The sequence below is a fragment of the Marmota flaviventris genome, chromosome 2 (assembly GCF_047511675.1).
Source record: "Marmota flaviventris isolate mMarFla1 chromosome 2, mMarFla1.hap1, whole genome shotgun sequence".
NCBI classification, from domain to species: Eukaryota; Metazoa; Chordata; class Mammalia; order Rodentia; family Sciuridae; genus Marmota; species Marmota flaviventris.
The window spans coordinates 196,419,741-196,434,369 of record NC_092499.1 but is presented as its reverse complement, the minus strand read 5'-3'; the positions used below and the strand labels follow the sequence as shown (position 1 = coordinate 196,434,369).

Below are 14,629 nucleotides of genomic sequence, written 5' to 3'. Positions count from 1 at the left end.
CACGAGGCCTGCGCTGTACTTTTTCTTTCTGTTTCCGTTTCCTTTTCTCTTTTTTATTCTGACTCACTCTCCGAGCTTCTCAAGGCAGAGCTGTGACTCATTCAATCTGCCTCCCTAGAACCCAGCAAGCTATCTGGCACACAGTGGAACTCAATAAATGTTTCCTGGTTGAAGAAAAAGCAGAATCTTCCCTTTTCTATTAACAGTCTTAACCGTCTACTGTGACCGACACATCGGACACCAACAGCGTATAATTGAGATGCTAAGGTTTTTAAATTTTGATATAAGTAAAATTTGGTACTATTTTCATTTTTTTAGTGATCGAGAATTTTAAGGAGGTATATTTTTAAGGAGGTATATACTTTTTTTTTTTTTTTAATGAGAGAAAACTGGTTTCTCACCTAAACCACACAGGGAAAGTATTCTTCACTTTTGTAAAATGAACTATGTTTCATATAATCTGCAGGAAAGCATGTTACTAATATCCCAGACCATCCAGACACTGCACATAAAGTTAATATATCAACACTTTCTACAAAACAAAAGAGCATTTAAATCCAAATGGCCAAACTGCACCCCAGTCCTAGAATTTCAGGGGCTACTTTAGGTATATAAATCTGAATACAGGTGGAGTTCAGAGACCTGCAGACTTCAGGCTGTACCAGTCACCAGGAGCCCACCCCATCCCAAACGGAGAGTGTAAGTTCAAACTCACGATTTCACTTAAACAAAACATTTCAGTGAGTAAATTAAAAAACCAAGTCCACATATGCCAAAGAACAGAAGCATAACTGGTCAGAAAACCCAATATTCTAACGTGTTTTATTCCTACTGCACTTTAATCAACTGAATCAACCTAAATTTTCAGATTCCCAATATTTTTCCATCTGACATTTAAAATATAGCTGGAAAAACAGCATCAAGTGATGACATAGAGGATATAAAAATGGACTCTGTAAGAACTAGACATAGATAAGGAAAATCTAAACATGCTAAGATAATCTCGCCAAGGTGCTAAAATATCACAGTAACCCAAGGCCTTTGACAAGAAAATATTTGTTCCTATTACTTCAGAATTCTTTCCAGAGGATTTTCCTGGACCTGTGTCAGTATCAAAAGCAGACAGTAATTCTCTTGGCTAAATATAAACTTAAAAATCAGCAGCTGCAGGAGGCACGAAGAAAATACAACAGGCAGGTTGAGAAAGCATGAATATGTGATGAGTCTGACGCGGCGTAGAGCGGGACACTTAAGGCAGCCATCAGAAGCTCAGCTACATACTGAAATATCTGTGGTGCAAAGGGACTCCATAGCAGGCGAAGGCTGCGAGGCCCGCGCCTGACCCCAGCCTTGACTTAGAACAGGAGAGCTGCAGGGTCCTCCCGAAAAGAAAGCTGCTGGCTCCGCGGGATTCTGGGCTCCTCCAGGAAGACAGCGAACTGGGCTAGGAGTGTGGGGCTGCTCCCGCCCCAGGAGGCTCCCACTTCAGGAGACACGGAGGCCTGGAGGGAGGCACAGGGCTCAACCTCCGAGAGCTAAGGTCAAAGCTGAGCAAGCAGCTGGTCTGGCTGCCCGGGAGGCCTGCCAGGAGGGGGTTCTCCCCGAGCGCTACTTCATGCAGCGGGGTCCTCAGAGACCGAAGCTGGGAACCTGCCCCTCCAGAACTCCAGCAGGCCTCCAGGCCATCTGAATGCTCCCTAGTTTGAGACCGTTGCTCTAGGGGAAGCAAACTGCAATGACAGAATGAAGACCTTGAGCTCCTCGGAGGCTAGGGTCAGGCTGGTCAGCGAGGAGGCAAGGGTCAGATCCTCCCTCCCCTCCCGGGGTGGAGACAGAGAAGCTGTTAAGAAGTGCGTCAGGGCTGGGGAAGGCGAGGACACAGTCAGCTCTACAGTAAAGCACCAGGGTGAGACCTGTCCTGGGGAAGACTGAGGGTCACTTTGCTCCTGTCCTATCAGATACAGTTTCCCCACATGCCAAATTGACATATTTGGTGACATCAAAGTAAGACCCTGGATTAACCCACTGCAACATTCAACAAATATTTTTTGAACAACTGACTATAAAGTCAGGGAGTACACCGGGTGCAGGGACACAGCAGAGAACTAGACAGAATCCTGCCAGACGAAAGGCACAGAAAATATGCAAGAAAAGAAACAAGACTCAGGTAAGCTTGCGCTTTAGAAGAAAACCAAACAGGCACCTGGGATAGCGACCAAGAAATCTCCTTGCAACCATGCCCGGAGGTGCACTGTAATCCCAGTGACTTGGGAGGCTAGGCAGGAGGAACACAGGCTCAAGGCCAGCCTCAGCAACCCAGCGAGTCCCTGTCTCAAAAAATAAAGAGGGCTGAGGAGGTAGCTCAGTGGTTAAGTGCCCTGGGTTCAATCCTTGGTATCAAAACAGAACAAAAAACCATTCCATGCATGAGGTGGCAAGGGATGAGCTTTCTGGGGAGTGTTGCAACCAGAAGAATAAGAAGCAGCCGGGCACGTGGAGACCTGGGGCCACAGCACACCTAGCAGGGGAAAAGCAAGAACAGGAGCGCGCACCACCGTGTGAGGCAGCGGGTGCAGGGCCAGGACCTCTCAGCGCCTTATGGGCCATGGGAAAATCCTGAGTTTATTCTTCAAGTGCAACAGGAAGGGCTTTCTGAGGGGAAATGACAGTTTTGACATTCTGCTTCCTGTACAGAAAATGTATTAGAAAAGGGCAAGTCAAAGCAGGTCTCCCGACTTCCACACAGGAGAAAGGTGGTGTTCTGGTTACAGGACGACAAGGGGGATGGAGGGGACTGGGGTTACACCGGCTGGACCTGTGACAGGGTGGCTGTGAAGCTGAGGAAAGACTCCTGCCAGACACCATCCACTCTCATCAACTCGAGGGAAACTGCGTGGCCGAGGTGGAAATGTGGACAGAGGCCCAGGGCTGAGGGCCCGCAATGCCGGCTCTGGAGAAGAGGCAATGGGGCCGGAGATAACAGTCCAGTGGGCAACCCCCAGAGGTCCCAGGGCCAGGACCTGCACGTGAGCTACTGGCCCAGGCCCAGCGGGTGTGTTACTCAGAACAGGGTACATGCAAGCACTTCCCTAAAAACGGTCCCAACTCCCATGACCCAGCAGGGGACACACAATGGCTAGGGATGCTACAAAAAGGGTTCCTGAAGTGGACGGCAGACACTTCTCATTCGAGTCCTTTCTTTCCCAAGATTATAAACCCTCCAAGATTCAGGAAGAACATGTCAAATCCATGCCTTTCCACCTGTTTCCTAAGGTCCTGGAGCAGGGTGTGTGTGCAGCGGGGGGCTGCAGTCAAAATGGGCTCTGGTGTGACCACCACCGCTTCTCAGCCAGCCACCAGCTCCTTCAACTTTTAGTTCTTCCCTCAGTAACTGACACCTGCCCTGTTAGCTCACCAGGCTGTGAGCGCGAAGAGGAGACAACAGGAAAGGCCAGCAAAGTCCTTAGAATGCTCCAAAGCACCACATGCAGCACGAAAGCAGTAATTTCACAATATTTACTCCACCAAATGTGCTGCTCTGTACCTCCCTGTGGCCTTTTAGAATTAGGCAGATTCACGGTTGTACTCTACTTTGATCAAACTACTGTAGAGTTCAATTCAAAATGGAGGAGGAACAATGAGGAGGAGAAAGAGGAAGGGGGGAAGGAACAGGGTGATTTTAAAGTTAATGTGGAAGGGACAAAATCAACACTGAAATGAACCCTGGAGGTCCCTTAACAGAACAGCTGGCACTGGCCCAGCTAAGCCAGTTCCCGCGTCACTGAGCACACTGCAGGCTCTCTGGCTGAGCCAACATGGAGCTCCTTCCTTGACTGCAGGGACCACACTGCAAAAGTCACTTAACTACAGTTGATTCAAGATGGCTCACAGTGAGACATAGGGGAACTGAGACCTACTAAGGGACTATGAGTTCTCATCTCCGGCTTTCTCTGGGAAACACCCTTGAACAGAAGGGACAACTGTTTAATCTCCACTGCCCACATGGTTAACCTGCCATAAACCAGATGTGTACGGGAGCCACTCCTAGGTATGCAAATTTGAAGTCATGCCCAGCTAGGGTTCACTCCTCTTGCACTTGGTTTCTAGTTCACTGTCAGGGAAGTCTGTGGGCTGCGGGGTGACAGCAAGGACCACTGTCTGAGACCCTGCACTACTGGACAAGGCAGGAGAAATCCACCAGTCACAGTGTGGCATCCTAAGGGACTGAGAGGGATGTTTCACAGTTCTACTCTCCAGGATCTGTGCGAAAGCACACATCACAGACCCAAGGGAAATGAGAGGAAGGTGGTGCAGCAAGCGCTGACCATGAAACCAAGTCCAGCCTCTGCAGGAACTCAAGGCTTCACGACTCTCTCCTGGCATCAAGGGCACAGATTAATCAAAAGGTTCTCTTTAAACCTGAGCACAGGCTCCACAACACACCTGACAAACTTCTCAGGGTTAGAAAGCCTGTACTACACACCTTCACTGCCTGTGGCCACAGGTCATTTTAAAGCATTCATTAAACACACACTTCCTAAATGCCCATTTCATATCAGATACTCATTCAATAGCTTCCCCTTGTACTTCATAAAACCCAAAGCTACACCTCCATGACTGGACTCCATAACAAGTCTCCCTCACACACCGAGGAATTTTATTCTGTTCTTTCAACATGTCAAGCTCAGAGCCACCACAGGGCCTTGGCATGGACAGTCCTCCCTATGACACAAGTTGCAGGGTTGGTTCTTTCCATCATCTGTCTCAGTTCAAATGCCACTTTCCCAGAGAAGCCTACCTTGACCATTTCTCCGGACACTATCACATCACCCAATTTCCTTCACAGCACTCCCTGTATGTGAAAATATTCTTGTTTGTTTTTGGTATTGGAGATTGAATCCAGGTGTGCTTAACCACTGAGCCACATCCCCAGCCCTTTTCTTTTCTTTTTTTTTTTTTTTGAGACAAGTCTAAGTTGCTTAGGGCCTAAGTTGCTGAGGCTGGATTTAAACTTGGGATCCTCCTGCTTCAGCCTCCCAAGTTGCTGGGATTACAGGTATTCACTACCACACCTGGCTGAAAATATTCTTAATTATTTACTTCCTTAATAGCCTCCTCCCTAATTTGAACAGAACTCCTCAAGGACAGGGGCTACATCCATCCTGTTTGCTATCTATGATAGGACATACAGGCCTTCAGCAAATGTCCATTTTGGGAAGACCAATATAGGGTGCCTCAAAGCCTGTTCTATATCTAAGCCATGCCGAGTGCCCCTGGAGTCCACTAGACAGCAGCTGCTAATGTTTTCTGATTGCCCTAGCATTTATGAAGCCCTCTAACACTGGTAGGGCCTCAGGAAGTTAGAATTAAGGAGTTGTTAAACTGGACTGTAGTAGGTAGCTGATCTCAAGCAACTGCCAACAAGGCTGAGTTGCATGTAACAATGGCTGCCTCGGACACACTGCATTCTCCAGCTCACAGCAACCTGGCAGGGATGGTATTCTGGTGAGAAGTTCCCCCAGCAGCCTGCCCTGACTCAGCCTCTGTCTCCTGGGAGTGCCTGTGGTAGTGTTTTGGTAAATGAACTGACTCAGCAATGCACCAACTGAAACCAAAATCTAGTTAAAGGCTGCACCGGCTCCTCTATGCTCCAGGGAGACTCTGCTGACTTAAATGTACAAGGCAATGTAAAAGGCAGTCTGTGATGGATCACTTTAATTAGATCCTCTGCATTCAATTCTAGCAGTTCCTACCCTATCAGTCATACTCAGACACTAGAAGAGACATCCTGAGAAGATGAGGTCCCCCACACTTCCATCCCCCTCCTGACCCTGCCCTATCTTACACCCAAGGACTTTCGTACCCAGGCTGGTGTCCCTGTCTGCTCCCTCTATCAGAGGCAACCCACCATCACCCTATCTGGGGGTACCTCCTGGGCTGAGGATGTAGCTTCCTCATTAAAAGGTAGAGAATCTCCCCCAAATTCCTGAACTTCCGGGCTCTAACTCTCTTCCCCCATCAGCCCCCCGGAGGAATCGTCCGCAGCCAATGACCAACCCACCTCCAAGACCATCTGAGTCCATTTCCAGATGTTCAAGTGCAGAATGCTAATCCTCAAACAGCTCCTTCAAGTGTCCCCTCCTGGCCCCTTTAAGTGTGCTCAGCAGGAGATCCAGTCTCCAAGTGCTGCTTCCCTGAACCTACCAGGGACCACCAGAGTCCCTCCCTCAGGAGTATTCCCTCTTGGCTGTCCTTCCCCATAGTCACCCAAGAGTTCTCATCTGTCGCTCCCATCTGGCCAATGGGGAACTTCTAAGCTGAAGGCACCAGTCTGTCCCAGTTATCCAAAAGTGAAAAGGAGTAGTGGCTCCACCGGACAGGCACTTCCAGGTCTGCCCCCCTGACCCAGGGCAGGACAGGAGAAGTCCCCCTCTAAGGAATCACGTCTGGACCCACTGCGGGGGGCCTTGCCACGGCTGCCACTCCCAAGGCACCTCTTCCGCCCGTCCTCTTCCGCTCCGCCCGCAGATGGCCTCCGCAGCCTCACTAGGAGGAGTCACCTGTCCCCTCAGATATGGCCTGCTAGTGCTGGGGTGCCCCTGGGTCGCCCTAGCCCGGCCCTGGCCGCTGCCCCTCCCCGCTCCCACCGGCCCCATGGAGATGCCCTTCTTCCCCCAAGCAGCCAGGCGACACTTCCGTCCCTAACCTGCGGACTTTGCGGCCAACGCCTGGCCGTGCGGGCTGCTCCGTCGCCGGGCCGCGCTCCTCCGCCCGCCCGCCCCCGGGCTCCTCGCCGTCCGGCGAGCACACCTCCCGGGCCCCGCACCCGGAGGAGCCTCCCGGCCCGCTCTCCTCCGCGGCAGCGCCGCGGGGCTCGCCCGGTCTGGCCCGCCGCGGGGCCCTCCCGCCGCCCGGAGCCTCCGCGCCTCGCCGCGCCGCCCACAGGCCCCTCGGCCCCCGCCCGTGCTTCCGGCCGCCGCCTGCTCCTCCTCCCCGTCGGGCCGCGCGGGCCACTCCGCGAAGCCCTGCGGACCGGGCGGCGCGGAGACGCCGGCCCCACTGCAAGGGCCTTCCCGGGTCCCCGGCCCCAGCCCAGCCCGCACCCCCTCGGCCGGCCGGGCCCGCCCCCGCTCACCCGAGCCCGTGGTGGCTGCCATCTTGCGTCGCTGTCGCTCGAAGGCCGGCCCCTTCTTCTCCCCCCGCCCGTCCCCGGGCGCTGGTGCGCAGGCGCACGCGCAAGCGCAGACGGCGCCGCTGACGCCCGCTCGCTCACCCGCGCGCCGGGCCTGGAGGGGCTGCAGCTGAGAACCCTTTAGCAGAGAGGAAATGTCTGCGTGCGCGAGGGCCCGGCAACCTGCAAGTGTCTTCCGGCCCGGGTGCGAGGGTGGTGTTGAGGTGCTTGGTGAGAGGGGCTGGGGCGATTAGGCTTGGGAGGGCGCGACTGTGAAAGGAAAAGAAAGCCGCAAAACAAAAAGCGCCTGTTCAGCCTCGGGCGTGTTCCTCTCCAGCTAGATCCTCGCAACGTCCTCACCAGGTCAGGATTAACTTGAAAAATGAAGCTGAGCCAGGCCGTGCGATTTAGCTAAACTCAGCTGTTAAGCGGCTGAATCAGAACTTGACCTCAGGCCAGGAAGTCTTGCTTCCAGGGTTGTTGCTGCCTGGCCAGAGGCGGCTTGGGGTCAGGCGCAGCTAACTGACTTGAGACCTTTAAAGCTGGCAGCAAAAGCGTTTGCCCATCCATCCACCCATGCATTCATTCCTTCGCTCATTAGTCTACTCCTTCATCCAAATATTTGTTAAGCACCAACTGTATGCCAGGCACTGTGCTAGGTGCTGGAGATGAACCCCCGAAGAACCAAGTCCCGGCTTTCAGGGGCTTAGATTCTAGTCGAAGACAAAGAGCAAGTAAACAAGTGGGACACTAACTACGACTGGCCAGGGAATAGACCAGTGAAGGGGCAGCAGGAAATCTCCAGGAAGAGCCTCCTAAGGTGGTCACATTTCAACAGAGACCCAACTGATGCAAAGGAGGTAAAACTGCAAGTACAAAGGTCCTGGGGACATATATATTTGCAAATAAGTGATAATTTAATGAGCAACTCCTTTATATGGATGTGAAAACTGAGGCTGAGAAACTTGAAGGAATTGGCTCAAGGTCATACTGCTGATCCCCAGCAGAGGAAGGACCAGCACTCAGGACAGAGGAAGCCGGAAGCCCTCACCCAGAAGATCCCACTCATCACCTTTCTCGACAGCAGTTTCTGCCAAGCATCTCTCCACTGGTCCCACTCAGGGCAAGTGCTGTTGTCTCCCCTGGGTAGCCTTGGCAGCCTGTATTCTGACCTAGTCTAGTCTCCATAAGGCAGCCAGAGTCTATTCAAAATGCCCTCAGCTAAAGCCTTCAAGTGGCTCCCCATTCCCTCTGGACAACATAGATGGTACAAGCTGAATGACCATAGAGTTATCTCCAGTGAGGACACCTGTCACACTGAAGGGGTCTATTGCATTCTCTCCAGGATAATGGACACGAGGTCTGTCCTGGACTTTGGGTCATTGTAAAGGGTCAGTAGCAAGTAGAAGCATTTGGGCAAGCTAGGATGGATGGCTGCCCTCCCTGCAAGGATGTGCCCATCATGGACTAAGATGGGGCCAGTGAAGTGTCCAGGGCAGAAAATTTAAGGAGGTTTCCACTCAGGTCCTAACTGCACTTGTGAGGCCGACTGAGGGCCTCGCTTGCTTCCCCCCAGTCTGGCTCTTTTCAGGGAGCACAACCTTTTCAGAGCCCTCTCTTCGCAGGGCCTTTGCCTGTATTCTCAGATCTAGGATCACCTCTTCAGGAAAGCTTTCCTTGGTTCCTCCAAATGGGTCAACTTCAGCTATAATCGGCTCTCAAAATGCCAGGTGTTCCTCCTTTTTCAGCCACACACAATGCAACCTGACGTTTTATGTAGCACAGGATACAAATTTGATTTGGGGAGCACATTAAATATGTGTCCTGGACTTTGGGTCACTGTAAAACATCAGCAGCAAGTGGAAACATTTGGGCTGCAGAGGTAGGCGCCCCTCTGAAGGGAAATCTTGTAGGTTCACGTCTTTCTTTACCACACACTTCACTGCACGACTCTCCGGGCGTCAGTTTCTCTTTGAACGGGAGAGGAAAGTATCGACCCACAGGGTCGCTGTCGAGAAAATACTTTGAGAAAACCCCTTGGCACAGGGAGAAGCAAGGGACGCCAGAAAAAAAACAAAACAAAAAAAAACGGCATTTACCAAGTCATTATATCCTGCTTTTACTAGCTCCCAGCTGGATGCAGCCACCCCTTGGGACAGCCCCATTTCAAAGATGAGCAGACGGAGACCGAGAGCCTACGGGTGGAGGAATGAGGATTCAAGTCCCTTTCCACGATGCTCAGAAGATGTTTATTCGCATAGATTTTTCTGGTTCTTGTTGGGAGTTCCTTGAAAGTAAAATTGACAATAACGGGAAATTCCTGTGCAGAACGCCTCGCAAGAGGTTAAGCGGGAGGCGCGGGGCATGCTGGCTGCTGTAGTCCGGAGGTCGCGGTGCCTGCTGGGAGTTGTAGTGCTCCGGGGCTCACAGCCCGCGGGAGGCTCCGCCCCTTCCCGGCCGGCACAGCCAGTCCCTGGAGCTGGGTTCCTCCCGGCCCCGGCGTGGTCCCGCCTCTGCCCGGAGCTGATAACTCAGCTGCAGGCGAGGAGGGAATCCTGCTTCATCGGATTGTTGAGGATTAAAATGGTTAGCAGAGCTAGAGGACTCAGAAGGCTTGACGCTAAGTGCTACTTAAGCATTAGTTGCTATTATTGCCTAATCCTCAGTGACCCTTGCAAAGTAGCCTTTGCCGTCTTGGTTTTGTTGGCCGAGGAACCCGAGGCTGGCGGAGTTAGGTGGCTTTCCCGGGGTCACACAGCGAGGACGGCGGAGAATCAGTTTTGGAATCTCCTCCTTTGCGCCCGGCAGCACCTGCTGGTCCCCTGTGGCGAGGGACGCGGGGTCTGAGGTTGCAAGCCACACGTGACGGACGTGCAGCCCGGCCGCTGAGTCAGCAGCAGGTCGGGGCGGGAGGTCCACAAAAGGGGGGTGTTGGACACTGTCCGCTGCCCGCGGCCCCGGTGAGGCGTCCCTTTCCCGGGTTTTTTGTTCTCCACTCCCTTCTTTCCACCATAGGAAGTGGCGCCAACGGTCATGTGAAGCCACGAGGCCCAACCCGAGGCCCAAACCCTGAGGCTCCAGACCAAGATGACAACGCAGAGGTGGCGAGCCAGGTCCTGAGAGTGGGTGGAGCTGCCCAGGGAAATCTGGGCCCCTGCTGCGGACTCAGGAAGGCCCGAGAAGGTCACTGTCCATTGCTTAAGCTGCCTGAGGACATTTTATGTGTGATGTTGTTGCTACAATATTCAGTCAAAAAGGGGGACGGGGAGGGGTGCCGGTCCGCCCCGCAGTCCTCTGTTGGTGGACGGTCCGTCCCGCAGTCCTCTGTTGGTGGACGTCTGGATTGTTTCCTTTGGTCGGTGTCTCCCCGCTGCCCCCCCCCCACCTTCTCTCTCCCCCTCTGGTGGGGGCTTGGACTCAGCGCCTTAAGCATGATAAGCCCGTGTTCTCCCACTCGAAGTCCCCAGCCTTTGGTTTCTTTCTAGACAATTTGTTTCTACAACTCCCGATTGTGTATCATACGTCACTTTCTGTAGCCATGGAGAAAGGGATGAAACTAGGGAGCTGGGCGAGTTGATTTAAAAAGTGCCCTTGAAATCCGTTAAGCAAAGAGCTAGGGTATAACTAGATGGCAGAGCACTGCCCAACAGGCACAAGGCCCTGGGTTTCAACCCCAGCACCGCAAAAGAAAAGAGAAAGGCAAACATTTACTGAGCATTTACTGTGTTCCCAGAACATAGTGTTTTTCATATAGTAATTTCTTTAACCTTCATAACTAGCCTATGTGTAAGTGCCATTATTCTCCCCGTTTTACAGATGAGACAACTGAGACACAGGAAGGTTAAGTGATTTGCCCGTAGTCACAAGCTTGTCAGTGGCAGAGCTGGGATCTGAACCCCAAACTCTTAACCACTACTACCCTGTCCTCCAGGAAATTTGGGAAGGGACATGAACAGATGAGGAATTGCAATGCCTTTTAAACTCACAATAAGATATTGTGTTTCAATGATTTTAAGATACAGATTTTTACATTCAAACATCTCTGAAACCAGGATGCATCTTAGGACGCATGACATCTTAGATTCAATAAAATACAATAAGAGAAATGCAAATTAAAACCACCTATCAGGTTGGCAAAGAGCTCGACCTTTGATAACACAGTGTTGGCAAGGATGTGGGCCACAGGCTGCTCAGCAGCGGTGAGTGTGAATGCACCAGCCTCTGGAACAGGGCTGGGTGCGAGCCATCACAATTTTTAAACACAAACACCCTTCAACCCTGCAATTCAGTTCCTAGGAGCTGACCCTTCAGATCCAGTGGCCCTATGAGCAAAGATCTGAGATCTGTGTTGCAAGTAACAGCAGTTTGTAAAACTCAGGACTGAAAACAACCCAACAACCATTGGAGGTGGATTTAGAAACAAAGGTTCGGTCTATCAGGTGGAATACTACACAGCTGTTAAAAGGAGTGAGTCAGGCTGGGTATGGGGATGCCCCAGTGATTTGGGAGGCTGAGGAAGGAGTACAGCAAGTGCAGGCCAGCCTCAGCAACTTAGCAAGGCCCTAAGCAACTTAGTGAGACCCTGTCTCTAAATAAACTATTAAAAGGGCTGGGGATGTGGCTCAGTGGTTAAGCACCCCTGGGTTCAATCCCTGATATAAAAAAAAAAAAAATAGAAAATAAATTAGGAAGAAAGCTTTCTGAACATTGATAACACTATTTCCAAAATGGTTATGTGAAAAAGGGGAGGGTGCAGAGCACAGTCCCGCCTACTGTGTGTGGGTGGACATTACATTACCGAGTGCCTATATAAGGGACTTGCAAGGGTATTTCAAAATGATGGGCCTGGTGGGCCTGGGAGGGGCGCTGAGGGCTTGGGGAGCAGAAACTGGGGTGTTTGACTTCGCTGTGGATCAGGGACTGGGAACCTTTACTGTAAAGGACCAGAGACTTGGTCTCATGGCTCCTCAGGCCACCTGACCTCTGTGGAAATCAGTTACCTCGTTGCTGCAGCACAAAGGAGCCAGGGACCAGTGAGTGGGTGGGCATGGCCACGTGCCAACTAAACTCTGCAACGGGCACTGGCATTTGAATGTCCTGTCCTGAAAGATTCTCCTGCCAATCATTTAAAAACAAGCGCTTGTGGCCACAGCAAAACCAGTGGGCTGGGTTTGGCCCATTGTCGCCCGCTGACCCTTGCTGTGGCCCGTTTTTTGTTCACATTCTTGTGTGGAGGGGGTACTGGGGTCTAACACAGGGGTGCTCTACCACTGAGCTACACCCATGGCCCTTTAGATTTTTTTTTTTTTTTTTTTTTTTAATTTTGAGACAGGGTTTTGATTTCTGAAGCTAAATTGCCAAGGCTGTGATCCTCCTGCTTCAGCCTCCCAAGTGGCTGGGATTTCGGGTGTGCACCATTCTGCTTAGATGGCTCATTTTCTTTCAAATAATACGTTATTTTTTAGGACCCAGAGACACCCCACCACTTATCTACACCTCCTGCCCTTTTTAACTTGAGGCCGAGTCTTACTAAGTTGCCCAGGCTCGTTTGGAGCTTGCCGTCCTCCTGCCTCAGCCTCTGGAGTCCCTGGGATTACAGGTTTACCCAAAGGGGTTGGGGTCAAACGGTGGACAGGAGCCTGCGGTGTGTGCCTAGACCCCTCTCAAGAGAAGCCAGCACAGACCTGGACGCTTGGGAACCAGTGTTTGCCCTGCATGTCACCTACCCTGCTCCACCACCAGATGGCAACATATGCTCACCTAAAGCTGGTGCCCAGGTTGGGTGGCTGTCCCAGATGGCCCATGACACGTATTTTGCTTGGCCCGCATTGTTTTTTTGTTTTAAACTCGGGGGCGCTTAACCACTGAGCCACATCCCCGGCGCTTTTTGTTTTGAGACAGGGCCTCACTGAGTTGCTTAGGGCCTTGCTAAGTGGCTGAGGCTGGCTTTGAACTTGCGGTCTTTCTGCCTCAGCCTCCCAACTCGCTGAGATTACAGGTGAGTGCCAACGCGCCCGGCTGGCATCATGTTTTAAACATGGAGCCAGCATTTGAAAAGTCTGGACTGGGGGCTGGGTTGTGGCTCAGCGGTAGAGTGCTCGCCTTGCCCGTGCGAGGCCCTGGGTTCGATCCTCAGAACGTAAAAATAAATAAATAAAATAAAGGTGTTGTGTCCAACTACACCTAAAAATATTAAAAAAAAGAAAAAAAAAGAAAGAAAAAGAAAACTCTGGACTTCTGGCTTCTCTTTAATCAGCTGATGCCCAGAGCGGCTGTGTGTGGAGAGCTACGGTCTCCAGGTCACCCCAGTTCCCAGCATGGCTGCCATTCCCATGTGGACTGCGGTTTTCTTGAGGACTTCTCTGTCACTGGCCCTGCCCCCTTCCTCTGGGGCTATTGACGGGTATTTGAGGCGCAAGGGCTTTGGGTGGGACATGAGCTTGGATCCTGTTTGTGCCACCTACCAGCTGTGACCTTGAGCACAACAGGTAACCTCCAGGCCTCAGCGTCCCCATGTGCAAGTGGTGCCAAGAGTGGTCACTCCCCAGAGCTGCGGGATGGCCCCAGGCCCTGCCGTCTGGCAGGTGCTGGTGTTCAGGGGTTGAGTGGCATTTCCTGTCTGGCCACGGACACTTCTTTGCAAGCCCTGATCTTATCAGTGGCCTACACACTCTGACCTGATGCAGAACAGAGCCCCCTCTGGTTTGGGAAAGCATCTTCCAGCCCTTGGGATTCAGGCAAGACGGCAGGGGTGGGAGGCCTGGCTCAGCCATCCTTGGCTGTGGGACCTTGTGCCAGTCACTTGACCTTATGCCAGTCACTCTGGACTCATTTCTTTTGCTAGCTCCAGGGCAACTGCCACAGGTTGGCAGGGCCTGGGGACAGGACAGCAACCCTGGCAGCCCCTGGCCGCTCAGCCGGCCCCTCTGGAGTCTGGCCCCTGCCCATCCATCACACTCTCTTGTACAGACGCCCTCTCTTCTGGGTACCTGCCTCCCTCCTGGGGTTTGAGAAGGTCGCAGGACATGTTTCACTCCTGGCCAAGTGACACTTACCCGTGCCCCACCAGCAGGCCAAGGTGGTGGATTCAGGGTAGGCACAGGACCCAACCCAAGCCACTGGGCGTCCACTCCGGGCCTCTCTGCAACCAGTGGGAAGGGCGAGTCCCCGGAGATGGGCCGCTGTTCAATGCCGTCTCAACTCAGGGGAAACTGAGGCAAGACAGAGACCAAGTTCTGATGAATGTGAGTCCCTGGGTCCTGTCCAATATCAAGGCAGGGCCACCCCATGGACATCTGAGTTTTGTGAGCTGATACAATTCCTTTAGCTATAAATTTCTTTGGTTTTCTTTTTTGGGGGTACTGGGGACTGAACCCAGGGACACTGCCCACTGAGCTCCATGACCAGCCCTTTCTTTCTTGACACAAGGTCTTGCTCAAGTTCCCCAAGCTGGTCTCC

At 52.3% G+C, this 14,629-nt stretch overlaps 1 protein-coding gene and 1 long non-coding RNA gene across 10 annotated transcripts in view; one reads left to right on the top strand and one right to left on the bottom strand.

Moving 5' to 3' along the window:
• The window catches only part of Ube2v1 (ubiquitin conjugating enzyme E2 V1), a 29,558-nt gene extending 22,342 nt beyond the window's left edge, over positions 1-7,216 (bottom strand). For 2 of the 9 annotated variants that reach the window (XM_027946372.2, XM_071608996.1), the window contains exon 1: positions 7,136-7,216. In XM_027946372.2, the coding sequence (XP_027802173.1) occupies positions 7,136-7,157 (22 nt within the window). In that variant the 5' untranslated portion in view covers positions 7,158-7,216. Of the gene's footprint in view, positions 1-6,061; positions 6,219-6,267; positions 6,455-6,706; positions 6,881-7,135 lie in introns of those variants that run through there. The other 7 variants (XM_027946374.2, XM_027946379.2, XM_071608995.1 and 4 more) reach the window with 7 other exon arrangements.
• Positions 7,217-7,297: 81 nt separating this feature from the next.
• On the top strand, positions 7,298-10,680 carry LOC139704786 (uncharacterized). Its single transcript, XR_011706791.1, has 2 exons — positions 7,298-9,757; positions 10,187-10,680. It is a non-coding gene; the product is annotated as an uncharacterized lncRNA (long non-coding RNA).
• The last annotated feature ends 3,949 nt before the right edge of the window (positions 10,681-14,629 follow it).